Source organism: Genypterus blacodes, unplaced genomic scaffold (assembly GCF_046128005.1).
Source record: "Genypterus blacodes isolate CSIRO-AG114 ecotype Tasmania unplaced genomic scaffold, CSIRO-AGI_Gbla_v1 ptg000209l_1, whole genome shotgun sequence".
Classification (NCBI taxonomy): Eukaryota; Metazoa; Chordata; class Actinopteri; order Ophidiiformes; family Ophidiidae; genus Genypterus; species Genypterus blacodes.
The window spans coordinates 1,027,698-1,052,500 of record NW_027467008.1 but is presented as its reverse complement, the minus strand read 5'-3'; the positions used below and the strand labels follow the sequence as shown (position 1 = coordinate 1,052,500).

The 24,803-nt window shown below is 43.8% G+C and overlaps 3 protein-coding genes, 3 long non-coding RNA genes and 1 pseudogene across 7 annotated transcripts in view; 3 read left to right on the top strand and 4 right to left on the bottom strand.

The window, feature by feature from the left end:
• Positions 1-1,338, bottom strand: part of LOC143015624 (arf-GAP with dual PH domain-containing protein 1) — a 10,895-nt gene extending 9,557 nt beyond the window's left edge. The window contains exon 1 of the mRNA XM_076169671.1: positions 1,232-1,338. Coding sequence (XP_076025786.1) covers positions 1,232-1,322 — 91 coding nt within the window. The 5' untranslated portion in view covers positions 1,323-1,338. The remainder of the gene's footprint in view (positions 1-1,231) is intronic.
• A 2,902-nt stretch (positions 1,339-4,240) lies between these two features.
• On the top strand, positions 4,241-5,419 carry cox19 (cytochrome c oxidase assembly factor COX19). Its single transcript, XM_076169702.1, has 3 exons — positions 4,241-4,414; positions 4,724-4,835; positions 4,923-5,419. The coding sequence occupies exons 1-3, from the start codon at positions 4,333-4,335 to the stop codon at positions 5,014-5,016; spliced, it is 288 nt and encodes a 95-aa protein (XP_076025817.1). The 5' UTR covers positions 4,241-4,332; the 3' UTR covers positions 5,017-5,419.
• A 29-nt stretch (positions 5,420-5,448) lies between these two features.
• On the bottom strand, positions 5,449-6,594 carry LOC143015652 (uncharacterized). Its single transcript, XR_012965460.1, has 4 exons — positions 6,364-6,594; positions 5,989-6,090; positions 5,681-5,762; positions 5,449-5,603 (listed from the first exon to the last, which is right to left on the bottom strand). It is a non-coding gene; the product is annotated as an uncharacterized LOC143015652 (long non-coding RNA).
• A 253-nt stretch (positions 6,595-6,847) lies between these two features.
• LOC143015649 (RNA-binding protein with serine-rich domain 1-like) lies at positions 6,848-9,496 on the bottom strand. Its single transcript, XM_076169701.1, has 7 exons — positions 9,449-9,496; positions 8,592-8,717; positions 8,298-8,465; positions 8,116-8,218; positions 7,877-8,030; positions 7,652-7,793; positions 6,848-7,580 (listed from the first exon to the last, which is right to left on the bottom strand). Coding segments are annotated over exons 1-7 (795 nt in total). The 5' UTR covers positions 9,451-9,496; the 3' UTR covers positions 6,848-7,480.
• Positions 9,497-10,056: 560 nt separating this feature from the next.
• Positions 10,057-11,970, top strand: LOC143015638 (solute carrier family 2, facilitated glucose transporter member 11 pseudogene; annotated as a pseudogene).
• Positions 11,971-17,892: 5,922 nt separating this feature from the next.
• LOC143015574 (uncharacterized) lies at positions 17,893-19,061 on the top strand. The gene is made up of 3 exons (XR_012965447.1): positions 17,893-18,133; positions 18,551-18,666; positions 18,924-19,061. It is a non-coding gene; the product is annotated as an uncharacterized LOC143015574 (long non-coding RNA).
• Positions 18,525-22,224, bottom strand: LOC143015573 (uncharacterized). 2 transcript variants are annotated; one of them, XR_012965446.1, is made up of 4 exons: positions 22,076-22,224; positions 21,430-21,532; positions 19,883-20,027; positions 18,525-19,628 (listed from the first exon to the last, which is right to left on the bottom strand). It is a non-coding gene; the product is annotated as an uncharacterized LOC143015573 (long non-coding RNA). The 2 variants fall into 2 exon arrangements; XR_012965445.1 differs by lacking the exon at positions 18,525-19,628 and having other exon boundaries at positions 19,796-20,027.
• Between the last annotated feature and the right edge of the window lie 2,579 nt (positions 22,225-24,803).

Here is a 24,803-nt window from a genome sequence, read left to right as displayed (position 1 = left end):
GAAGCAGCTCACGTGTCCCTGAGATGAGACCACGCCCCCCTCTGGTCCACACAGACGCAGCAAGAACTCACATGTTGACAATGGAGTGATCACAGTTATGATCCATGGAATTCCTGATGGGATATATTGGGAATGATTGATGACAGTTTGGCAGACGGGAGGAGATCCGCTGCTTCACACTCAATCGGTTTGAGACTCGAATGATTTAAGGTTCAGGGTCCGATCTGGGCAGCAGTTGATCACTTCTCCAGCTGATGTTTGGGATCTGATCCGTTTGGTCTGAGAGGTCCACCACAGTTTCTCTGACCCCAAACCAGCTCATGAATCAGCTTCAGTCTGGACCTGGAAGCTGAAACATCCTGATGAGAGCAGTGAACCTGATCTGCTAACATCATCTCATGGACTCGCTGCCAAACCGCAGTAGAAATTTGTCAACTTTTTAGAAATACGCTGATGTTTGGCATCAAAAAGGCGACGCGTCCTGATCCCACTGAGCCTGCACGCCGGTCACCGTGCCAACAGCCCCAAGAATCTGCAGATAAATGCAGGTTTCTTGGGTTCGTTGGCACAAACGGCGAGTGTTTATGCAAAAGCTATTTTGATCCAGAAATGGTCGAATCCCTCTTGAGGTGTCCAGTCGTCCTATAGCGTGAGCTGGTCTGAGCTCTGAGAGGAGGCGCGGGCAGGGCCGGGGAACAGGCGTCCTGGGTGGGCTCAGGGCAACGAGGAGGAGGAGAAGAGGGAGCATGAACACCCAGAGATGTGAACATATGTTGAAAATGTAGATGTGGACTTTGCACACACACAGTAATTACTGAGCCATATGCAGGTTGCTGACAGCGTCAAGCAAGATCACCACAACACACACACACACACACACACAACCACCAACCCACCCACCCACCCACCCACCCACACACACACACACACAGACACACACACACACACACACACACACACTGAGACAGCAACAATAAGGGGGAAGCTGGTCAGAGTCCTCACATGTCTCACACACCATGACAGGTGAGACAGGAGTGTTTTTATGCCTTTATGGCTCCGGTCTGGTCCAAAGTCCCGAGTCCAGTCCCTCATCGGGTTTGTTCTACACCCACAGAATGTTCTAGGCTTCACTTTTAAACCTCATTCTACCTTTAAATCCCACCTGCCCTCCCCTGGATGAGATCGGAGCTTAGATCCCATCCGGGCTTTGGTCGCAGCCCCTTCCTCTTACCTGGGTTGCCGCAGTCCGCGCAGGTCTCGTTGCCTGGTCTCGTCACCACGTCCTGCAGGAGCCGCACGTCCCCCTCCGCCTCCTGCGCCATGGCGACTTTATCCGTCCAGCAGCAGCCTGAGCCCGGAGGAGAACCTGAGCAAGAACATCCGACAGAGCGACAGAGACCAGAGACCTGCAGAGGGACTGATAGAGGAGAGAGCAGCAGAGCAGACGGAACGATACGAGCGCTCTCTCTCTCTCTCTCTCTCTCTCTCTCTCTCTAGTCGTGTACATTAGGAAAGGGAGACATCTTGTGGTGGTTTGTGAGAATACACAGTGATGTGATGAATGTTAGTTTCTTCTTCTTCGTCTTTTAATGATTTTTCTATTAACAATTCTTCAACATAATTGTCTTTTAATTCTTCTTATAGTGTGTTGGTTAATCCTGACGCTCAATTCTGTTAATTAATCAAAAAATATTAGCAGTACTCTCTCTCTCTCTCTCTGCATTAGGAGTTGGGTGCCATCTTGTGGTGATTTGTGAGAATACACCACTTGTTTCAATTGAAGAAATTATTTATTAAATCATAACTTTACATTATATTTGTCAATTCTAAAGCCAGTCTACATGAACCTAACATTCCTCACATCACGGAGACCACTTATCAGTTTATTGCTATTTTGCTATCACGTAGTTTTGATCTATTATTCTGTCATCAGTCTATTTCTTCTTCGATTTATTCTTCTACTAATTCTACTCCTTGTTCTACCTCTTCTAATTCTTGTCCGAATTATTCCTCTAATTTTTGTTCTAATTCTTCTTCGTCTTTTCTTGCTTCTGCTTCTTCTTCGTCTTCTAATTCTTATGCTATTTTATTCTTCGGTTTTTAATTCTTCTTCTTCGTCTTCTAATTCGTACTCGAATTATTCTACGTCTCTTAGTTCTTCTTCTTCGTGTTTTATTCCCCTCTTCGAAGAAGAATTACAACAAAAATTAGAAGACGAAGAAGAAGAATCAGAAGACAAAGAAGAAGAATTAAAAGACGAAGAAGAAGATTTAGAAGACGAAGAAGAATTACAAGACGTAGAAGAAGTAGAAGAAGAAATGGAAGGAAAAATAGAGACAACAATAGATCAAATCTATGTGGTAGCAAAATATACAAAAACAACTTATTAGACATCTGAGTGATGTGAGGAATGTGGGGTTCACTGGGTTCAAAATGGACAAATATAATGTAAAGTTATGAATTAATAAATAATTTATTCGCTTGAAACAAGCTGTGTATTCTCACAAACCACCACAGGAGAGCTCCCTTGCCTGGTGTAGCGAGAGTACTGGTAATATTTTTTGATTAATCAAAAGACGACGAAGAAGAAAAGTAATAGAAGAAGAAGAAAAAATAAGATGACGAAGAAGTAGAATTAGTAGAAGAAGTAATCGAAGAAGAAATAGACTGACGAAAAAATAATAGATCAAATTTACGTGGTAGCAAAATATCAATATATACTCTCTAGTGATCTCAGTTGTGTGAGGACTGTAAGGTTCACGTACACTGGCTTTAAAATGGACAAATATAATGTAAAGTTATGATTGAACAACTCATTTGTTAATTTGTAACAAGCGGTGTATTCTCACAGTTTGTGAGAGAGAGAGAGAGAGAGAGAGAGAGAGAGAAAGAAAGAGTCTTGCTAATACTTTTTAACAAACAGAATTGAGCACCAGGATTAACCGACACAAGAAGAAGAAGAATTAAAAGATGAATAATAATAAAAATTGGAACAAGAATTAGAAGACGAAGAAGAAGCACAAGAATTAAAAGACAAAGAAGAAGAATTAGAACAAGAATTACAAGACGAAGAAGGAGAAGTACAATTCAAAGACGCAGAAGAAGAATTCGAACAATAATTAACATACGAAGAAGAAGAATTAAAAGACGACGAAGAAGAATTAGAAGACGAAGAAGAATTTAAAGACGTAGAAGAAGAAATCGAAAAAGAAATAGACTGATGAGAATATAATAGATAAAATCTATGTGGAAGCACATTATTAATTCTTTAGTGATCTCGGTTGTGTGCGGAATGTAAGGTTAATGTAAACTGGCTTTAAAATTGACAAATATAATGTAAAGTTGTGATTGAATAAATCATTTGTTAATTTGAAACAAGCGGTGTATTCTCACAAACCACCACAAGATGGCTCCCTTTCCTGATGTAGCGAGAGAGAGTCCTTCTAATATTTTTTGATTAACAGAATTGAACTTCACACACCGACACACAAGAAGAAGAAGAATTGGAACCAGAATTAGAAGACGAAGAAGAAGCACAATAATTAAAAGACAAAGAAGAAGAATCAGAACAAGAATTATAAGACGAAGAAGAAAAATTAGAACAAGAATTAGTAGACGAAGAAGAAGAATTATAAGACAAAGAAGAAAAATTAGAACAAGAATTAGTAGACGAAGAAGAAGAAAAATTAGAACAAGAATTAGTAGACGAAGAAGAAGAATTATAAGACGAAGAAGTAGAATTAGAACAATAATTAAAAGACGACGAAGAAGAATTAAAAGACGTAGAAGAAGAAACGAAAAAGATATAGATGGATGAGACAAAAATAGATCAAATCTACGTTGAAGCAAATAATCAATATACTCGTTAATGAACTCGGTTGTGTGAGGAATGTAAGGTTAATGTAAACCTGCCTAAAAATGGACAAATTTAATGTAAAGTTATGATTGTATAAATCATTTCTTTATTTGAAACAAGCGGTGTATTCCCCCAAACCACCACAAGATTTCTCCCTTTCCTAATAAAGAGAGAAAGCGAGAGAGAAATGCTCATATTTGTTGGTTAATTAACAGACTTGAGCGTCAGAATTAACCGACACACAAGAAGAAGAAGATGGAGAAGAATTAAAAGACGAAGAAGAATAATTAGAATACGAAGAAGAAATAAAAGACGTAGAAGAAGAATTTAAACGATGCGTGTACACTCGATTGCTCATGTCTGATTACTGGGATGGACCCACAGCTTGACGTCACATTCGAGCGCCAGCAGGGGGCGACCGTGCTATGTGTATTCGTCTTTTCTCTCGTTTTCGCTGGATTTAAATCGATACAAACATGTCCACCGCTATGAACTTCGGCTCCAAGTCTTTCAAACCTCGCGCTCCGGAAAAAGGAGCCTTCCCTCTGGATCACTTTGGTGAGTTTGGAGATGATATTAAACTACAGAATTCATAGATGGGACAAGTAATCATATTGTTATGTTTAGCTTCTCATCTGCTCACACTGTGTTTACATCCGGTCTGATCATAAGCCGTAGCCGTTGTCATGGTGAAAAAGTTTATATAGTTTAGGTTTACTCCTGTGAATTTTACATTTCATGTTTGTTTGTGAGGATTGTGTTATATATTATCTGTGCTGTAGTCTTTCTACTTTTTCTGTACCTAAAGTCACCTGGTGAATTAAACAGGATGACCTTTGACCTCCCCGTGCTCTGTGGTGGTTGCAGGAGAGTGTAAGACCTTCAAGGAGACGTTCATGAGGTGCCTGAGGGACAACAGCTACGACAGCTCCCAGTGCCGCCTGCAGTCCAGAGGCTACCTGGAGTGCCGCATGGAGCAGTAAGACTTTAACCGTTGACCTTTGACCTTTCACCCTCACACCTTCTGTGCTTTGACTCTGCCTCCTTTTACTCTGGTTGTCCTCAGTCAGCTGATGGCCAAGGAGCCTCTGGAGAAGCTCGGGTTCAGGGACCTGCAGGATTCTCCCCTCAGCCCAGCAGACAGAGAGTCTGAACCCTGAGCTGAGGAGCAGACCTGGACCAGGCCGAGGTCCCACCAAGGGGACCCGCCGCTCAGACTGAGAACCTGAGGAGACCCGGTTGGATCTTCTGAGGGTTTAGGAGCGGGAACATTTATTTCAGACTCTGAAGTGGTTCACTGGGTTCAAAGCTTCTGTCAGGTTCACAGCCCATGTGACTTTAGTGTATATAAGAGGACATACAGGTCATATATGGAGACACTGGAATGATGTGTCAATAAGGATTTTACATAAAACTGAATATTGTGTTTGATTTGGTTCAATGAATGAATTCAGACCTTAAATACACCTGAATGTCAACGTATGAAACAAGATCTGACATAAACAAAACATCAGGGGTTCATGTGCAGTAGAATGAGAGCATTTAGTGTAATGCAGCTGAATAAACACACAGATTCATCAAAGGGACCAAATTATTCATTTCAGAAACTTTACAGGCAGAAGAAAACACAGAAGTTGCACATGTTTGCAAATGTCCTCATTTCCTCCTTGAACGACTGAAGCCAGGCTGCAGAGCTGAGCTGCGCCTGCGTCACGTCTCCTCACATGGTCCAGCAGCAGATTCCTTTCTGAGGGACACAAATGGAAGTGTGAAGCTTCTACATCCATAAAGGTCAAAGTTCAGCGTGGACAGGATGCAACTCACCGCCATTAACCTCCGGAACCTGTCGGGCAGCCAGCTGGCTGTGGGGTCGATGCACCACTCCTTCAGGTCTGGGGTGGTGAAGCTGTCAAAGGTGAGAAGAAGCAAAGAGGAGCCGTGACCTCTATCAGTCACCATGGCGATGACTTACAGTGCTGCTGGTCAGTTTGTATAGTGAGTGTGATACTGATACACATATAAACCATATCCCTGACTGCGTCTGCACAGTAGGGGGGCGCTGTCTGACACTACAATGTAAATGCAGAAAGAAAAGCATCGTGTGTGTGTGTGCGTGCGCGTGTGCTCCTCACATGAAGGCGTGGACGTCACACCCAGCGAGCTGGTCCTTCTTCTGCTCGGTGCAGGAGGTAAACCGCTGACTGACGGTAGCGTTACTGACCGACATGCAACACCTGGAAGAGAGATGGAGGGGGGACTCGCGGCGGAGTCGGAGACATGTAACATTGAGGACACACTGGAACACACACCCACAGACACATACAGACACTCTAAGCAGCTTTAAGGTTCAGCAGCTCCATCAAGCTGAACTCTCACAACTTCTGAACTCTTTTCATTTAAAAAATACAAAAGCAACAAAACATCCTAGACTATGTTTTCATGCTGAACTCATTTAAGATGAAAACGCCTCGTACAACCTGACAGCAGTGACACACACACACACTCACCTGGTGTGGGGATGAAGACGAGCAGCACGGTGAAGCAGGCCAGCTGAAGGCCAACAGACAAAGCGGACACACGCATCCTGCTGCTCTGAGCTGCTCTGGAGTCTGAACACTCCACAGTCACAGGACACTGACCTCCCTCACGCTCCCACCCACTTCCACAGAAGGCAAGGACTTGGCAGTGGTGAATTTAATGTGTAGGAGAGAGAGAGAGAGAGAGACACACACACACACACACACACACACACCGGGGAACTGGTCTCTCCAGAGAAAGAGGAACACCACAGGAAACATCTGCCTCCAGCCATCTGAGGTCTCCACTCCGTATGACCAATGTGTTCATAACTTCGCCAAGGCCGAGCAGCATGTTTCATTTGTTGCATAGGTAATGACTTAGGGTTCAAAGGTTATAAGGCAAAATGTAAAAGTGATTATAGCGCCACCCTCAGAGCTTCTTCTCTAGTTCTCATCAGCACAAACGTTCAGCTGAGATGATGAACTTTATTGTCAAGAACCCACAAATCAGACATGAGAAGTAAAAACAAAAACGATGTACAACTCATGCAGTTTACAAAGAAACTCAAACTAAAAACATCACAACTTTCAATCCTGAACTTTCTGGAAAATAAAAACATCCGACTAAAAAGGAAAACTGTCTAAGGGAGAAGAAAAGAGGTGGAGAAGTGGAAGAGCAACACATCAGGAATGCAACTCCCCAACACGCCTGCACATCCGCTGATTGTGACGGCGTGCAGCTGGGCGATACGTAACCGCCACCTGAGTCTTCCTCATCACTTCAGTCAGGACGAAGAGTCGATGAGTGTCACTGGGAGTGTGAGGCAGTTTGACAGGAAGCATGTTGTCTTTAACCTTGTTCACCTGGAAGATTTCCCCCAAAATACTAAACATACTAAACAGTTACATGTAAATAAGAAACCCAATAAAAGCTTTCCGTCTCAGACACGTTGATGATTTTGGCGTCCGGGTCCTCATCGCTCAATCAATAACTGGGACACCTGAACGCTCAACTCAACTCTCAACTCATCAAAATCACACAACAAAGGGGCAAAACCAGAGGGGGCGGAGCTACAAAGGGGAGTCGGAGTGAGAGGCAGGCTCACTAGCGCGAGGAGTTGGAACTGGAGCGGGACCGGTGTCGACGGCGGCCTGGCGACCGAGATCTGCGACGCACAGGAGAGCGTCGCCGTGGAGACCGCGACCTGCGACAAAGACAGAGTGGTTAGTGGGTTTAGAGTGACATCATTGGCTGAAGCTCTAACCGAACACTTACCTCCTCCTCATACGGGGTGGAGTGCGTCGCCACATCGGGGGAGGGGGGGGCATCCTGCGTGGGGGGGAGAGCCTGCGGGGGGGAGGGCGGACCGTGGGAGTCAGCACGGCCGTGACGGTGATCTCCTGACCGTCGATCTGACCTGGAACACAAACAACAGTGAGACTGGATCTCAGCGCGTTCTGGCGCCGCCCACTGCCCCCCTGTGTCTCCAGGACGTCCCACCTCCGTCCATGTGCTTCAGCGCCTTCTCCGCCTCCTGGTGCGTCTCAAACTCCACGTAGGCGCAGCCCTTGGTCAGGTGGGGGTGGACGCGGTTCACGGGCATGTCGATCATCTTGATCTTGCCGTAGGTGGAGAAGATCTCCTGGATGTGCTCCTGCAGAGGAAGGGAGACTGTGATTGGCTGACGAGGCTGAGTGGCCGTGGAGGAGGTTGTTGTGTTGTTTACGTCACACACTGACCTTGATGACGTTCCTGGTGAGACGGGCCAGGTAGACCTTGGTGGGTTTGGGGGTGGGGCTTCTGCGTCGTCGATCCCGCTCATCCTTCTTCGTCGACTTTGACCTGAGGTGACATTTCACAGGATTTAGCGCTCGACTTCCTCTCACCTTTAAACTCTTTCCCCCAGAGCCCCGTCTCATACTTGGAGCGCGTGCGCCGTCTGTTGTTGTGACGCTGGCGGCTGGGGCTCGGCGACGAAGAGGAGGAAGAGGAAGAGCGGGAGCTGGAGGAGCCCGAGTGGCTGGAGGCGGACGAGCTGGACCCGCTGGAAGAGCCGGAGCTGGAGCCGGAGCTGCTGCTGGAGCTGGAGCTGCAAAACAGGAACAAGCTGCTGAGGCCTTCAGGTGTCCACCAGAACTACAGACTGCTGCTGTGTCAATGTCAAAGGACCAGAGAGACAACTGTCCCAAGGTCAATGTGTCCCTCAGCTTCTGACCTGGTGCTCCGGTTCTTCTCTCGGCCCCGGTCTTTGTCTCCTCCTTCCTTGGCGCCTACCGTCTTCTCCTTCCCGCTTCCCCGTTTGCTCTTGTCGTCCTCCTTCCTCTTAGTCGGCGAGGGCGCCCTGATGGAGAAGAAGAACAAGCCAGAGAGAAAGATACAGAGTATGACATTGTTTATTTCTATGGGGCAATTCTTGTCTTTTTTGTCACATGGTTTCATTTGCTTCTCTAAAATAAATTCGCTTCAAATGGGCTGATTGACACCTGTGATACTAAAATTAAATAGAAACATCCCTATAATCAAAGTGTTTCTGATGTTTTCTAATGGTTGTCAATATTTATCTCCAGGTCATTGTTATTATTTACTTTTCAAAATAATATTTTACATTGAAACTCCAAATCAAAGAGTCACTTCTACTAAACACGGAGTAAAGAAAGCTGATGTTAGCTACTCATGTCAGACTTAACGTATTTTCCGTTTCACTTTGTCGTTTATACTGACGTCACATTCGTTGTGTAAATATTAACGTTATTATTTGACCCTCGGTTATTAAACAATATGTGTTGCCATGTTGCCAACCAGATGAAGTCTTATACAATGATTACAGCAGATTTAGAGCTTTATTTAAGCTTCAACTCATGGCTCCTAAAATACACCTGCAGCTGTTACTAGCTAGTGCTAATCCAGGTAGCATTAGCTGTTTATCTTGGTGGCGATTAATGCGATAATCGAACGCGGGTTTGTTTTAAATGATGAAAATCCAAGACTCGACAAAGTTAAAGGTAAGCGAACGTATCGCGATGTATTGATCTATAATCGTGTGAGTGTTTAGATTCATATTCCACCACTTACATCTTCCCTCTGATCCGCACTCGCAGTCGCAGGGCGATGACGTTAGCCACACATGACGACGGAATTTTAATCAAAATGTTTTCACGTGTCTCAATATTTATGCAATTATTATTTTATTTGTGTATTAATCTATTTGTGTATTATTACTTTATACACATGTAAGCACATATAGGCATTGCGGCTTTGTGTTTGTGTGTTATGTGGTCACTACTACTTGTTCAATAAAGTTTCCACAAAAAGTGCAGAGCGCTATAAAATGGATCTCTGCTTTCCTCAGTGCGGACTGACAGGCAGACTGACACATAGATGGATAGAATATTAGGGTAAAAAAGATTTTGGTCAGTACTGCACATAATCAAATTGTAATAATTATAATAAATGAATAAATGATAACATGACAAAACGAAAAATAAGACAAATAAAATAATACTAAAGCCTTAAAGGTTAACTCTCGGCTCGTCTGTTGCGCTTGTTTGCCCTTCTAATAATATCCTTGAACTTCGGCATGTACACACATGGAGAGAGGAAACACATTAGTGTACAACATTTCCCCAAGCAAGTACTATTTGGAATAAAGCTAAGAAGGACAAACTGCTGCCCAAGAGCCATTGTGCAGAACAGGGAGGCAGTCGGTGAGTGCAGATGTGTGCTAAAGATGGAAGTGAGCCAGAGGACCACAGCAGGAAACACACAGGTAGTGACAGGACGCTGGCTCTGACTGTTTGTGCTGCTGCCATTGGAGGAACATTCCAGTACGGCTACAACATCTCCATCATCAACGCTCCCACCAGCTTCATCCAGAGCTTCATCAATGACACCTACATGGAGCGCTGGGGCTCTGGCCTGGAGACCCCTCAGGTGACCCTGCTGTGGACCGTCATTGTGTCAGCGTTCTCACTTGGCGGTCTGGCAGGGGCGCTCCTAGCGGGACCCATAGCAGTCAGATTCGGGAGGAAGCGGTCCCTGCTGCTAAACAACTCCTTTCTGTTTGTGAGTGCCGTGCTTGTGCTGGCGAGCCGGGCGGCCAGATCCTTCGAGATGATCATTCTGGCTCGCCTGCTTGTCGGGGTCAACTCAGGGGTCAGTATGAACGTCCAGCCGATGTACTTTGGAGAGAGCGCCCCCATACACCTCAGAGGGGCCGTGGCCTTCTCCTCAGCTGTTTTCACAGCCTTTGGGATCTTCTTGGGTCAGGTGGTGGGCCTCACTGAGGTGCTGGGCACTGAGCCTCTCTGGCCCTATCTGTTAGCCAGTAATGCTTTGCCGGGGATCATTCAGATCCTGACACTGCCGTGGTTTCCCGAAAGCCCCAGATACCTACTGATTGACCGGGGAGACAAGGAGGCCTGCATCCAGGCACTGCAGAGGCTCCGTGGAGGAGAAGCTCCAGTCTCTGAGATGGAGGAGATGCTTCAGGAGCAGGAGCAGCACAGGTCAGCCGTGACCTCAGGCTCCTCCGCCACTACCAGGACGCCCTGGGCCCTCCTCAAGAACCGCGACCTGCGAGCGCAGCTCAGGACGGTCATGGCCGCCAGCAGCGCCATGATGCTCTGCGGCAACGACTCCATCTACTTCTATGCTTCCTACATCTTCCAGGAAGCGGGAATCCCTGCCAATAAAATCCAGTATGTCACCATCGGCACAGGGGCGTCTGAGTTCACCGCCTCCGTACTGAGCAACATTCTAATCGAACGAGTGGGCCGCAGGTACCTTTTGGTGGGCGGTTACAGCCTGATGTCCTGCTGGTCTGTGGTCTTCACCGCGGCTCTCATATTCCAGGGCCGGGGTGTGGCGGGAATGTCGTACGTCAGCATGGCCTGCGTGTTTGCCTACATCCTGAGCTTTGGCCTCGGCCCCGCTGGGGTGACAGGGATCCTGCCGGCTGAGCTCTTCGACCAGGGGGCCCGGCCGGCGGCCTACATGGCGGCAGGCTCCTGCATGTGGATCAACCTGTTTCTGGTGGGAATGTTGTTCCCGTTCATCGTCAGTGGCCTGGGGAACTTCTGCTTCCTGCCCTTTCTGGCTGTGTGTGTGGTGTCGGCCGTGTTTTTGGGTTTGTCCTTACCGGAGACAAAGGGCAAGACGCTGGCTGAGATCACTGCAGAGTTCCAGAAGAAGAATGGGGGGGCCAGGGCGCGGCTGGAGATACAGGTGGACCAAACCGCGAGCGAGCAGAGCCAGTTGGCCAAGGCCTCTTCCTCCACTGCCCTTGAGCAAACGTACAATCCCGATCAAAGGAATGTGGTGGGAAATGGGACATTGCATGCTTCACCTGTGTGCACTTCAAATGAGCTAATTATCAACCAATCAGCCGATCCTGAATCGTCACGCCTCCACCCTCAGACCCTCAGGAGTCCTCAGGATGCTACCTCAGATGTGTGTGTCACTTACTGAGGCGTGTTTCAGGACGGCACTTTGCACGTGATGTTAGTTCATATTCAAATGAATGTGTCTTGTTCATCAACAATGTATTGATTATTAGCAAATGTTGCTGTATGAAGTCATTGACCAAATTATTACATTATTTATTATAATATTTGATCTCTGTATCTCTGTATGTTTTCCTCAATCTGAGTAAGAAATGTTTGGTAATCCGTGATTAATCATTATATTTATTCATGCACCAGATGGACCACTTGTTTATTTTCTAATGTTTCCCCTCCAGTCTGGTGAGGTTTATGTTCCTTTGTCACGCCTGTAGGACATACATGGAGTTCCTGTTTGGTTGGCATGGCAGCGCTCATATAAGCGTCAGCATGATGCGGTTTGCTTGTGCTTGATTGAATCAGTATATAAATTCACTTTTATATTTAGACTAAAAAACAAACTGCCAAATGAATGAAACGCCAAAACCTCCCACGCTGTGTTTCCCACTTAAGCTCCAGGCGTGTGTGAGATGATGAATGCTGCATCACTAAGCGCCCAGCAGGGGGCAGCATGCACCACTCTGCTCTCTGCTGCTCTGTAAATGTGTCACAGCTGAAACACACAGAGCTGAAACTGTTTAATATTCAACATTTGTAACCTGAAACGTGTATTTTCTGCTTCTCTTATCAGCCTGTTGGTCTCGATTTGCTCTCAGAAGAGGCAGACGTTCATTATTCCACTTGAGGGGAGCGTTTCATTCCAGATAATAACATCAGATCATCTCAATTACCTCCTCTTCCTCTGTAGCGTCATGGAGGAAATGCGTCGACAGTAAAACGATTTATCACCACAAAGCTTTAATGACTGCAGGCTTCTTCACCTGGGTCGCGTGTGTGTTTCACCTCGAGTTGCTGTGGCGTCTATCACGTGTGTGTTATTGGTTTGTCTCTGATAAATGGTGAGTGCCTGCAGTCATGCTGACTCACTGTGTTGCTGTGATATTCTGACCGTAGATGAGCAAAGTGTCAGCAAGGCTACAATCTCCTCAGACACTTTCCGGCCTGAAACATTCTGGTTGTGGCCCTGGTTCCACTAGTATCCACGGGGATCTCTGTTGACCCAGCCTGTGTTACCAATGCTCGTTGTCATGGTTCCTCCTGGAGGCGATGCTGTTGTCCTGCTTCTGGCCTTGTTGCTGTTGTAGATCCACATTTAGGCTCCGATGCTGCTAGTTCTGACACGTGACCACAGCATGTGAGTGTGACTGAGCGCAGACTGTCAACACCAGAATGATATTTATTTATTCATGTATGTAAAGTGCAATATTCACCATTAAAGGAATACCATCCCTGAGCCAGACCATCGTCTTCATCATTCTGTGGTTTAGACTGATGGAGCTCATCTGCTTCACAGCACCTTGATGGTTTTAATTACATCTAATCACATTACTTTGATCCCATTGCTCCTCCACACTTTAATTCTCCTCAACCTGCTCTGAAAAACGATTAAACGCATGACTACACGTTCCTGGAAACGCCTCACTCAGAAGTGACGAGGTGATTTGGAATGAATTTGGGCGAGTGTGTGTTTTATTGTGCAAGACTCCTGGCTGTGTGCCAAACAGATGCTGTCTACAGTCCAGAGATTAGTCTGGTCCTTCCACGGTGACAGAGATCAATTGCAAGAGCATGTTCACACACATTTGTCAGCTATGGTTAAATTCTGAACACACACACGCACACACTCTCTCCCTGTCTCAGCAGCTGGCTTGTAATTTCTGGGATTCTGCTTGTTGAGTTAGTCGAGGCCCCCTGATGGACGATTTCACAGAGTAAATGTGTTTGTGAAATCCAAACACAATGAGTCACAGCGAGGACTTGGAGGTGGAACATCAGACTCTGTATCTGCTGAAGAGGAGTCTGAGGAAGAGCAAGGGCACTGTTGATGCTGTTGCTGCTGCTTATTTAGTCATTAGGAATTCATTATCCCATTAAAAATAATGACCAATTTACCTGGGTGTGCACAGTGAGGCTGCAGCAATGGATTGTACAGGTGGATCAATCTGGACTCTTTGTATTTTCAAGCATTGCAAACATGAATGACAATGAGTGTAAGGCCCCATTTAAGGAACAGAATGCTTTGTTACTTGGAGCTCATTTCTGTTGCTGGCGACTCTTCAGACCCTCTGGTCTTGATTGAGCGTTTGATAAAGGAAAGCAGAGGGACCTGACAGAAGCTGAGTGTTTCTCCTGAGCACACTTGCATTTACTTGCTCCGTCCTCGCCGACTGAAGAGCGAAGGGTTTCCTTTGGCAACCACAGGTAGAGAGTAGAAACTGCTTCAAGAGGAGACCTGTCGACGGAAAAAAGCACAAAACAAGAAAGCGATGAAAGCTACATCAGATGCTCTCTCGCTGTCTGAGGGCACGAAGGCGAGAGGCATCTGTATAATAAAGCCGTCTTTATGCACAAGTGTGTGTGTGTGTGTGTGTGTGCCATTATGAAGCAGAAATCAGGTCACGGTGCACCTGGTGAAGTAGGTCATCATCACCGCCATTGTCATCACAGCTGCTCCGGCTGGGCCCTTACCTCCGAAATGAGCGGCTCACAGGAGAAATTCAGTCTTTATTACAGTTTGACCTCTGAGTCCTGGGAGCAGCGGCTCAGAGACACTCGGCTCCACTTTCATAAGCAGGACGGAGACACGTTGGGTCAATGTTTAATAGGTTATAATGAAAGCTTGATATGAGTTGCTGTGTATTTTCCATCTCTGATGTGATGAATAGCTCATGTTACATTGTGGCAGTGGTTCTCAAACTGTCAGTCATGCCTCCTTTCCTCCGTCCATGATGCGGTGTGATAGTGGATGTAGGACGGCCCCTTGTGGAGGTGCTGATACAAAACTGTTTCTTTCTGTTTTGTGTCGTCATGTGCTGACCCCCGATTCATTACGACTCTACGGCGGCTTTACCAAGTTTGTCAACAGAAAAAGAAAAGGCAGAGGGAGATGAGCGGCGAGCATTCAGCACAACAGTGCGCCGGTCGATAGGTGAGGCTGAGGCAGTGGCTCAGTGGGTAGTGCTTCCGCTTGGGAACAGGAGGGTCGCTAGTTCGAGCCCCTGCCGACGTGCCCCTGAGCAAGGCACCGAACCCTCAATTGCTCCCCCCTCTGCGAAGGGTGGTAATGTAATGTAAGTCGCTTTGGATAAAAGCGTCTGCCAAATGATTCGTAATGTAATGTAATGTAATGTAATGTGACCCCACTTGACCCCTTGGCTCTCCTTTTACCCACAGCTCTCTCTCTCTTCAGACTCGTGAGTGATGCTTCTACTCAAGTCTGTCAGGCGTCACTTAGGGATTCAGTGTTATTTAACAATATCATTGATTTTCTGGTGGCCTCATTGACTCCTGATAAGAAGGCAAATAAAGAGATAAACAGAGGGATAAAGGGCGGAGGTGAAGGAGGGAAAGACTGATACAACCAAAACAAACCTTTGTCCTAAATGCCACCTGAAGACCAGCAGTCTAGAGGGCCATTGGAGGAAATCAATGTTAATTCACTCAGGCGGCATGACTGACACCCTGGTGAGACCCGGGTCATCTCAGGGGACGTGAGGGATGTTGTGCACCCAGGCAGAAGGCATCTTCAGAAACACGATCATTCTTCATGACTGTTGTCATCTCTTTAACAGAGACTCATTGACGGAGAATCCCACGTGGTTTGGAATATTTTACTCGTAATGGTAAACTTGCAAAATTGATTGTGCTTACGGTCACGATGTACAGAGTCAACCTCTCTCTCGTCACCCCCTGGTGTCGGTCTGACAGAATGTTGTCGTGTTTCATTGGACTGTTTTGCTGCTTGTGTGTTGTTTTTATTCCAATGGTCGTCTGCTGCACTGCAGGAATCTGATGTGTGAAACAATCAAATCAAAGGGAGGAGGACTGTGTGGGTGTGCGCAACAAGGCTGATTATTTCTCTGGGATGGTGACAGGAAGATATTTTGGCTTCATGTGGTTTTATGAGTAATAAAGTTGGAGAAGCAGAGAGAGAAATGAGAGTCACTCACTCACACACTGCTCATTAGCAATGATTAGAAGATATGCAGATATGTGAGTTTGTGTGCGTGTGTGTGTGTGTGTGTGTGTGTGTGTGGTTTTGGAGGAATACAGCGGAATGCAGGTGGGTACAGTGAATCAGCGCTGAATGATTGTTTTTGCTGTAATTGGACCATGATGCACAATTAGAGCTCCCAGCCTCGTTCTGCTTATTACTTTTACAATGAGGCATTTTAATTATAGTTTTTAACATTTTCATGTATTGTGTTTTTGTTTCTTTTCTGTTTTTCTGTTTGTGTTGACTGAGGAACTGAGGAAAGAACGATTCGTGATTCAGCATCCTCACTATCGATTTGTTCTCGTTCAAAGGTCACAGGTCACAGGTCAAAGTCACTATCCGGCATTATTCATGTGGTGAAGTGAAGCAGAGGAGAAAAACTGTGAATGGAAGGACAGGAAGAAAACATTTTGTCCATCAGCTGCTCCACATATGACTCATAAATCAGCACCAATCACAGGTGGAAAACAGGAGCTCATCTCTCTCTGTTACACACTTACACACACACACACACACACACACACACACAGAGGGGGGAGAATTTATTTCCTTGTTTCCTGTTTGTCACTCTCTACCAAAGCTTATAAATTGAATTTATCTCTAGTAGAAGGATTTGATGTCCCTTCCTTCTGTTTTCTGATGTTTCAGTCTGCCGGCCCTGGGTGATTTGGAGCCCCGGGCGAAAGTGTAGATTGGAGTGAAGTGTAGCCCCCCCGCCCCCCCGCCCCCTCATTCAAACCAGCAATTACACACAAATAAATATTTTTTCCTTTTTTGTATTTATATTAATAACACGTCACACAACCGATAAAAACTTATTAAGAATGATAAAAAGATAAATAAATAAATAACAGTGCAAAGTAGAGTGCAGTGCAATTGTTTTGTGCAAACTGAAATGATGTCAAATTATGTAGAGTCATGTATGATATTAAAAATTGAAAAACAAAACTAATACAAATCTAGATTTCTTGTAAACTCTGGTGGTCAGTAACATTATTCACACATAACACAAACAGTGTGCAAAAAAGAAAGTCCCTTAACTAACAAAATAACTTTACCATAACAACAAATACTTAAAACTGTTCACGCCTGGACTTCCTTGCAGCAAAGGCATCAATAGTCGCATTAAACGACAGCTGCCTGGACACTTCTTGATTAATACTTATAAGTGCAAGTCCATTTAGGCGCTCTTGAGACATTGTGGACCTTAAATAGTTTTTATGAGCTTAAGCTTGGAGAAGCTTCTCTCAGCTAAGCAAAGCATTGGCATTATGATAAAGTAAGTAGTAAAGTAGTAAATAATTATAACTGTTCATATTAAATGCACCATGCATGCACTTACATTCTTCAGTAGGTGAAGAAGACACTGGAGGATTGTCTGCTGCAGCTTCTGCAGGTGCCTGTTGTGGCTGCAGATACTTTCTCAGTGCATCTATACAAAAAAGTAGGTTACATATATTTTAATACGCTACACCAGCCCACAATTCTAATCTTGCATAAATTAATGTGGTTATGTGACACTAAGGATTTATGCAAATGTATCTGTAGGTATCTGAAGTGAGTACTTATTTTAAAATCATAGTTTGTAGCTTTGCCCCGCCCTGTTGCATAGTAGCTTCATGGATGTTGTGGGGGAGTCAACAAGTTACAAGCAAGCTAAGAAGCTAACGCTATTTTCATGTTAAATTGTTATTTAAGACAATGACTGACATACCTCTACCCTGGGCCCGTTTTTCCTCCTCCTCCTTTCGTCGCTTTCTAAGAGCAGCACCCGAGGGCTTTGACCTTTTCATTATGAAACTTTTTTTTCTGTCTTATTGACAACAACACAAGCGTGCGTGACATCCATACGGTGGCCGAGAACCGCCACCGCTGCAAATAAAAGAAGCGCTGCAAAAATAAAAAAGCTGGTGTGCAAAAATAAAAAGCTGGTGCAAAAATAAAAAAGGCGATGCAAATAAAAGAAAGTCTGCAAAAAAGAAACGCTACTGCAAATAAAAGAAAGTCTGCAAAAATAAAAAAGTCGGTGCAAAAATAAAAACGGTGATGCAAATAAAAAAGCCACAACGGAAGAGGGTTACCGGGGACTGTTTTTGCCGATGCACCTGTGTGAGTAGAAGACGACGCCGACGCACCTGTGTGAGGAGAAGAAGACGGCGACGACGACGAGAAGAAACTACGAATAGGAAAACGAACTAGAAAGTAAGTGAACATGATAGTGTTTAATGTCGCTACGTGTACTTTTTAATGTGTTATTTGGTTAGGCCAGGTAACCCCAGGTTTGAAGTTGAACTGGAGAATGCCGGTGTATTGTTAGCTTCGGCTAACACGGGGAGACCACTAACGAGAGTGGAAGCAACTGACGGCTACAGCTTATTACTATCGTTGTTGTTGTTGCTTGTATCATTAATAGTCATGCTAACAATAATCTAAGGCGTGGGTAACAATAGTTATTTGGATGAATGTGAAGTTTAAGCTGTGTGAGGTGGCCAGGGACTTTTGTGAAAATACCATGACCATAATGTCAGATTGAGGTATTGAACTGACGGCTAAAATGTTCATGCAATTTAAGTCCAAAGCAACCTAATGATACTTGTTTTTTTTGTTTGTTTTTTGCAGATCATAATGAATTGTCCTTTTTGTGGACACCAGCAGCCTCCGAAACTACTTTGTCGGATTCAGAGGTGATCATCATGAGTCCAAGCTCTGCAGAATTCAGTGCAGCTGATACATTGGTGAGTGCCACATTTGTTGTGTCTTACATTGATTATATTGTAAGTTCTGTCTGAAAATGAAAATGTTTCTAGATTTTACATAGAAGCCATGTTTCTGATGAAACGTGCCAAAATAGCATTTTAAATTACAGTAAATGTTGCAGTGTCCTGGCCTACACATATTTTACAAACTTCAATATTTATGTTCAAATTTGTTCAGCTCTAGTTCTGTCAATCAAATTTGAAGTGCTCACTGATATATTGTTTTTTACTTCCAGATATGGGAACCTGCAGATGGAGAGTCAAGCACTGATTCAGCAGCTCTGGTAATTGTAGCTCCGAAACATAGTCTATCGTTCACACTTAGCCTTGTCTGAAAATATTGTCACACAATCAAGGCTTAAACTACTTAAAAGAATGTGTCACGCTCTGACCTAGAGATCCATGTTTGTGTACATTATATTAAACATTTCATTTTTAGACTGTTGTCAAGACCGCACATTTTTATTGTATTTGATATCAGGAATGTGCTTGCAGCTTCAGCTTGTTTCTTTAAATAAAAAATAAATAAAAAAACTACAGACTGTTCTTTTTTTTTTTTTTTAAGATTTTTTCAGGCATAGACAACTTTATTACAGACATTTGTACGTTGCTTTGGACAAAAGCCTCTGCCAAATGACAGGGGAGAGAAGAAAATGACAGCAGCAATATACAGCAGCAGCAAATACAACACATAAAAAGAAGTTTGTTTTGGTGTTGTCACAACACAAATATGTCCCTAAAATTTTTACAGACCAGCCATGTTTTTCAGGGTGATGTAGTTCTCTACAGCTGATTCCCACTGCAAAGGAGCTCTTACACCACTCTGTCGTTGCAGTTCTCCAAAAAGAGTTTCATGCTCATCCCCAGCAGGAGTTGCTGGCACTGGCATGATGCTGGTGATGTGGTTCAGGGTTTGGGCAGATGCTGGGAAACCACAATTGCTAGGAGCAAGTACAGGAAAGTGTTCACACTGAGCAACACATCAATTAAGTTTCACTTTCATGGTCATTACAATTATCTCCAGAGTTTCTTACAGGACAAGGATGCAGAGACCCAAAGACAAGCAATGATCTTAGGTTAAACTAAGTATCAAATATTAGAGAAAGCATTGCACATGAGGGAAAACTTTATTGTGAATCTTAAATTTTATAATCAAAATGTTACAAAATATTTTCAAGTGCAGTTAAGTACCCACATTTTAGAGCACCACATTATTTCAGTTTTTACGTAATTAATAATAAATAAGGTGACTCCAGGAGGTGAACTTTGTGTTTGCAGGGCTGCCATTGAAGAGATGCCTCTCCCTCAAGTCACTGAACAGATCCATCCAAAATTGGCTCCTAGATAGAAAACACAAATTCATCCAGGTCATCGTTCTTCAAGAGGTTTAGATTAATGTACAAGTCCACTTACTACTGACTCATGCCTTTTGGAGATTTCACTACAATATACCCTTTCCTTTAAAAAGCACAGCAATATACATTAAACTGAGAAATAATATAAATGCATACAGCAAATACAATAATCCAGGGTCAAGTAAAACATAAATGAATTAAAAGTGACAGAGACCTTTGTTTCCGGAACCAGCTTTCAATCCGCTGGTTGGATGTTGAAGTGCCATACATGTGGCTTTAAGCTCCTGCAAACTCGTCTGCATGCTCTGATCTCATGGTACATTGAATGGCGGCCATTATTCCATTTTCAGTGCCGCAATCTGTGCGGAGCCGCTTTGGAAAAACTCCATGCTCAACTACACAGTTGATGTAGTTTTGAGCAATTACTGAAGGGTCGTTGTTCGTCTTTCCACAATTCAGCCACATAATTTTTCTGGAGAAGCCATCAATGCAGCCACTTATGCCAATTCCAAAAGGTTTTAATTTATTATACCCATCAACGTGCCAGGTTTCGTTTGGTCCCATTGAATGATATGCCCTTCGAACAAATCTACGTCTGCAGCGATTCTCTGTTCCACATGGATCCAGCTCTGCCATTAGGTGCATCGTCTTGTCTGACGACAAGAGAGTGTTTCCGTTTCAGAATCTGCAACATCGCTCTATACCCTAAAAGCTGGCCTGATCCCTTTAGCTCCTCGGAAATAGCTGCCTGCACAGTAGCAATTGGAGTGTAGTTGATCCTTCTGGTCAGGCTTGCATGTTTTAGTCTTTTTTGTAGATTGCGAAAACTGACTGATGTGTTGTGTTTGGTTTTCAGTAAGTCCACTATTATTTCATAACTATGGCCCTCTGTGAAATATTTTTGGATAAGTTCATCCACTGGAGTACTAGCTTCAGGACCTGAGGGGTAGGACGGAGGACACTATATTAGAGGCTAAATGATGAACTGCATAATGAACATTTTCAATTTTTACAGAGGTGAATAAATGAGATTGTTAAGATTATCATGTGTGGGTGACATGGTAGTTAGTGATTAGTTATTGAGGAATCAAGCTATTCAATGCACTCGTTAAAGTTAATTAATTGAAAATGTCTTTATATAAAAGTAGCATAGTGCAAAACACTCAAAATTGTTGCATAGGATTTTTTTACAGGGATCAGTAGCCTACTAGACTAAGAAACTTTCTTAATTTTTCATGTCTTCAAATTCATTGTATTCCACATGCCTCTGTTATGGATTTCACCATATGAAGTGGTATATTCATGACTAACAGACAGTATATTCTCTGAAAAAGCATAGCAATCCATCATGTTTAAGAACCTCATTAACTGTCAGAAAGAAATGTACCTTCATCTTGAAGACTCCTTAGGAACCTGACATTTCTACAGCATGAGCCACAATATACCAGGACGGATGGAAGGTTCACCCCACAGAATGGACAAAACATGACCTGGTAAATGACAAAGCAAAAACAGTCAAGTTTAGGATTCAATCTGACCATAATGGTCATGGTTCTTTCTCAAAGGTCCCTGGCCACCCCACACAGCTTAAACTTCACATTCATCCACATAACTTCTGTTACCCACGCCTTAGATTATTGTTAGCATGATTATTAATGATACAAACAACAACAACGACAGTAATAAGCTGTCTTCACTGTAGATAGTCACCACAAAACGAGCTCACTCACAGAGTCACAGTCAGATGTTGGTCCAGAAAGTGTGTCTCCAATGCTGCTGAAGCTGTTTGAATCTGAAGCTACTTAAATAAATGAGTGTGATGGCATCACGCTTACAAAACGATGTCATCCAATAACTCAAACTCCAGCTATGATGTCAAACTGACATCTGGTTAGTGGTCTCCCCGTGTTAGCCGAAGCTAACAATACACCGGCATTCTCCAGTTCACCTTCAAACCTGGGGTTACCTGGCCTAACCAAATAACACATTAAAAAGTACACGTAGCGACATTAAACACTATCATGTTCACTTACTTTCTAGTTCGTTTTCCTACTCGTAGTTTCTTCTCGTCGTCGTCGTCGCCGTCTTCTTCTCCTCACACAGGTGCGTCGGCGTCGTCTTCTACTCACACAGGTGCATCGGCAAAAACAGTCCCCGGTAACCCACTTCCGTTGTGGCTTTTTTATTTGCATCACCGTTTTTATTTTTGCACCGACTTTTTTATTTTTGCAGACTTTCTTTTATTTGCAGTAGCGTTTCTTTTTTGCAGACTTTCTTTTATTTGCATCGCCTTTTTTATTTTTGCACCAGCTTTTTATTTTTGCAGCGCTTCTTTTATTTGCAGCGGTGGCGGTTCTCGGCCACCGTAAAAAAGACTCCACGGATTCGCCGCGGAGGTATCGCGGCTTTCGAAGCGGACCCGCGAAACGGACCCGTATCGGCGTCCACTTGCCCGCAATGTCTAAGAGCGGTGTCAGATAAATCTCCGCTATATCATTGGTTAAAAACGTAAACAAGGCTCCGCAAGTGTGTGTCAATTTCACTTATTACTGCACAGAGGTGTACAAGAAGTTCATTGGAAACAAAAAAAACTCTTGGATGCAGCCAGGAAAGAACAGAAGTATCGCAGATAGACAATCAACTATTTTGGTGAGTGCACTAGTCTTATGATTTCACTGAGGGGCCACATGAAATATTCATATTTATTGGGTTGAAAACAATACAGATTTTTGAAGGTTGATAACAGTATTCTTGCTATGTTGTTATTTGTACCAGTCCCTGCAGGATATAAACAGGCCGAGGGGCAGTGGGGGCTTGGAAGCCATGATGACAGAGGTGCTGTTGTCTCCTGAGCTGCTACATGTGAAGAGACCCAAATACTGACACACACACACACACACACACACACACACACACACACACACACACACACACACACACACACAGTTGAAGACACTGAAGACATTACATTACATTAAATTACGGTCATTTAGCAGACGCTTTTATCCAAAGCGACTTACAATAAGTGTGTTCAACAAAGGTAGATAAAAGAACTTCAGGTCACAAGAAATCATAAGCGCATTTCCTTCCTAAACCAACAGCTAAGAGCATAACTAGAGCTAGAGTAGAAGTGCAATAAGTTAGGTACTATGATGAATGAGAAAAAAGGACAAATTAGAAATGAAAGAGAAAAAAGGACAAATTAGAAATGAAAGATTAGAAAACAAGAGCATCAGAAGAGCTAGGAAAGAGTAAGTGATGTCCTAAGAGGGAGGATCCGGGTAGTGTTTCTTGAAGAGATGGGTCTTCAGCCTGCGGCGAAAAATGGGCAGCGACTCCGCTGTCCTGACATCAGTCGGGAGATCATTCCACCACTGAGGTGCCAGAACAGAGAAAAGCCGTGACCGCATCGATCGTAAGCAGGGGCCGCTGAGTGCCGGGGCAGCCAGTCGCCTGGAGGCAGCAGAGCGAAGTGGTCGGCCGAGGGTGTAGGGCTTGACCATAGCCTGGAGGTATGAAGGAGAAGACAAGTCCCCAAATGACTGAAGCACTTTAGAAATGCTATACTTTTTGAGCAGTTGAATGTAAATGTTGTTTTCTTTACAATCTCCTTTGTTGTTAACATAAAAGGTTATTTATGCTTTTCAAAAAAGCATTTCTTTATTATTATATATGTTACCTGTTATTTGTTTTTTACATTTGAGTCCACACATGTTATGCTTTGTGGCACAAAAGATTCATCTCAGTGGTCAGTTTTTGAACACCACAATGTATTGAATAAATTCAAATACTGTGAACAAACACTTTTTGACTTTTCATTAATATTTTTCCTATTCTGCTACACAAACATCTTCAAAATTGTATTGTATATAAGAGTATACCAGAGTCCTATGTACACCATGGTAATTTATTGATATGCCGCATAATGTCCTCCTTTTTGGTGTTATGGAAATGGTCTCCACCTCTATAATGGAGAGCAGCAGAGTGAATCTATCTATCTATCCATCTATGCCGCCGCGCGTGCGGAAGCTTGCAGTACTTCTCCTGTCCACCGGAGGTCCCCCTAGAGTTCCCTTCCCTGCCTAGTCACGTGACTCCCGCCGCTGCCTTAAACTCCGCTGTTCCCTTTAGCTCCGCTGTTGACATTTTTAAATAGTTCGTTAATTAACCTGTTTGTCTTGATGAAAGAAGATGTATTTCTTTATTTTTAATGAGGACCTCCCAATATTAAAAGTTGGGCTAGAAGCACCAAGAAGTTGGTCAAAGCGGCGTCTTCGTCGTCATACTCCACACCTGGTGAGTCATCATCCTCTGTTTGCTTTATGCTAGCGTTTAAGCTGCTGTATTAGCGCCCCCGTGAATGACTTTATATTATGTTTTTACATGTCTTTGTTATATTTGTATATTTCTTTATATTCTTATTTTATTATACATGTACATAGTGGTACAATGTGTGTACTTTAGCTGGAATGAGTCAGTGTGATGCTGTGGCAAGTTTGTTCATTTGGACATCAGGCTAAACATTAAAGCATCGAATGACACAGTATGCTAACACACAAAAATGGATAAATACTTGTCAAATAATTGTCAAATTAACGTTTTGTTTTTTAAATAAGCGTGATTAAGTTAATGATATATGATATATCTTTATTCATTTGAATTCTTTGCTTGTTGGTCCTATATGTGCTTTGTTATGTTATGATGAGAAACACATTTGGTTTGTGGAAGCTGTTGTTCTATTTGTGGGCTAATGTATTGGAT

What these genes read in the sequence shown, in the direction of transcription:
- cox19 (XM_076169702.1), top strand. Translation starts at nt 4,333, where the DNA reads ATGTCCACCGCTATGAACTTCGGCTCCAAGTCTTTCAAACCTCGCGCT. An exon ending in CTTCCCTCTGGATCACTTTG is followed by an intron (nt 4,415 to 4,723) that starts GTGAGTTTGGAG and finishes TGGTGGTTGCAG; the next exon opens with GAGAGTGTAAGACCTTCAAG. An exon ending in CTGGAGTGCCGCATGGAGCA is followed by an intron (nt 4,836 to 4,922) that starts GTAAGACTTTAA and finishes GGTTGTCCTCAG; the next exon opens with TCAGCTGATGGCCAAGGAGC.
- LOC143015649 (XM_076169701.1), bottom strand. An exon ending in GAGAAGAACCGGAGCACCAG is followed by an intron (nt 8,466 to 8,591) that starts GTCAGAAGCTGA and finishes CCTGTTTTGCAG; the next exon opens with CTCCAGCTCCAGCAGCAGCT. An exon ending in AGACGGCGCACGCGCTCCAA is followed by an intron (nt 8,219 to 8,297) that starts GTATGAGACGGG and finishes ATGTCACCTCAG; the next exon opens with GTCAAAGTCGACGAAGAAGG.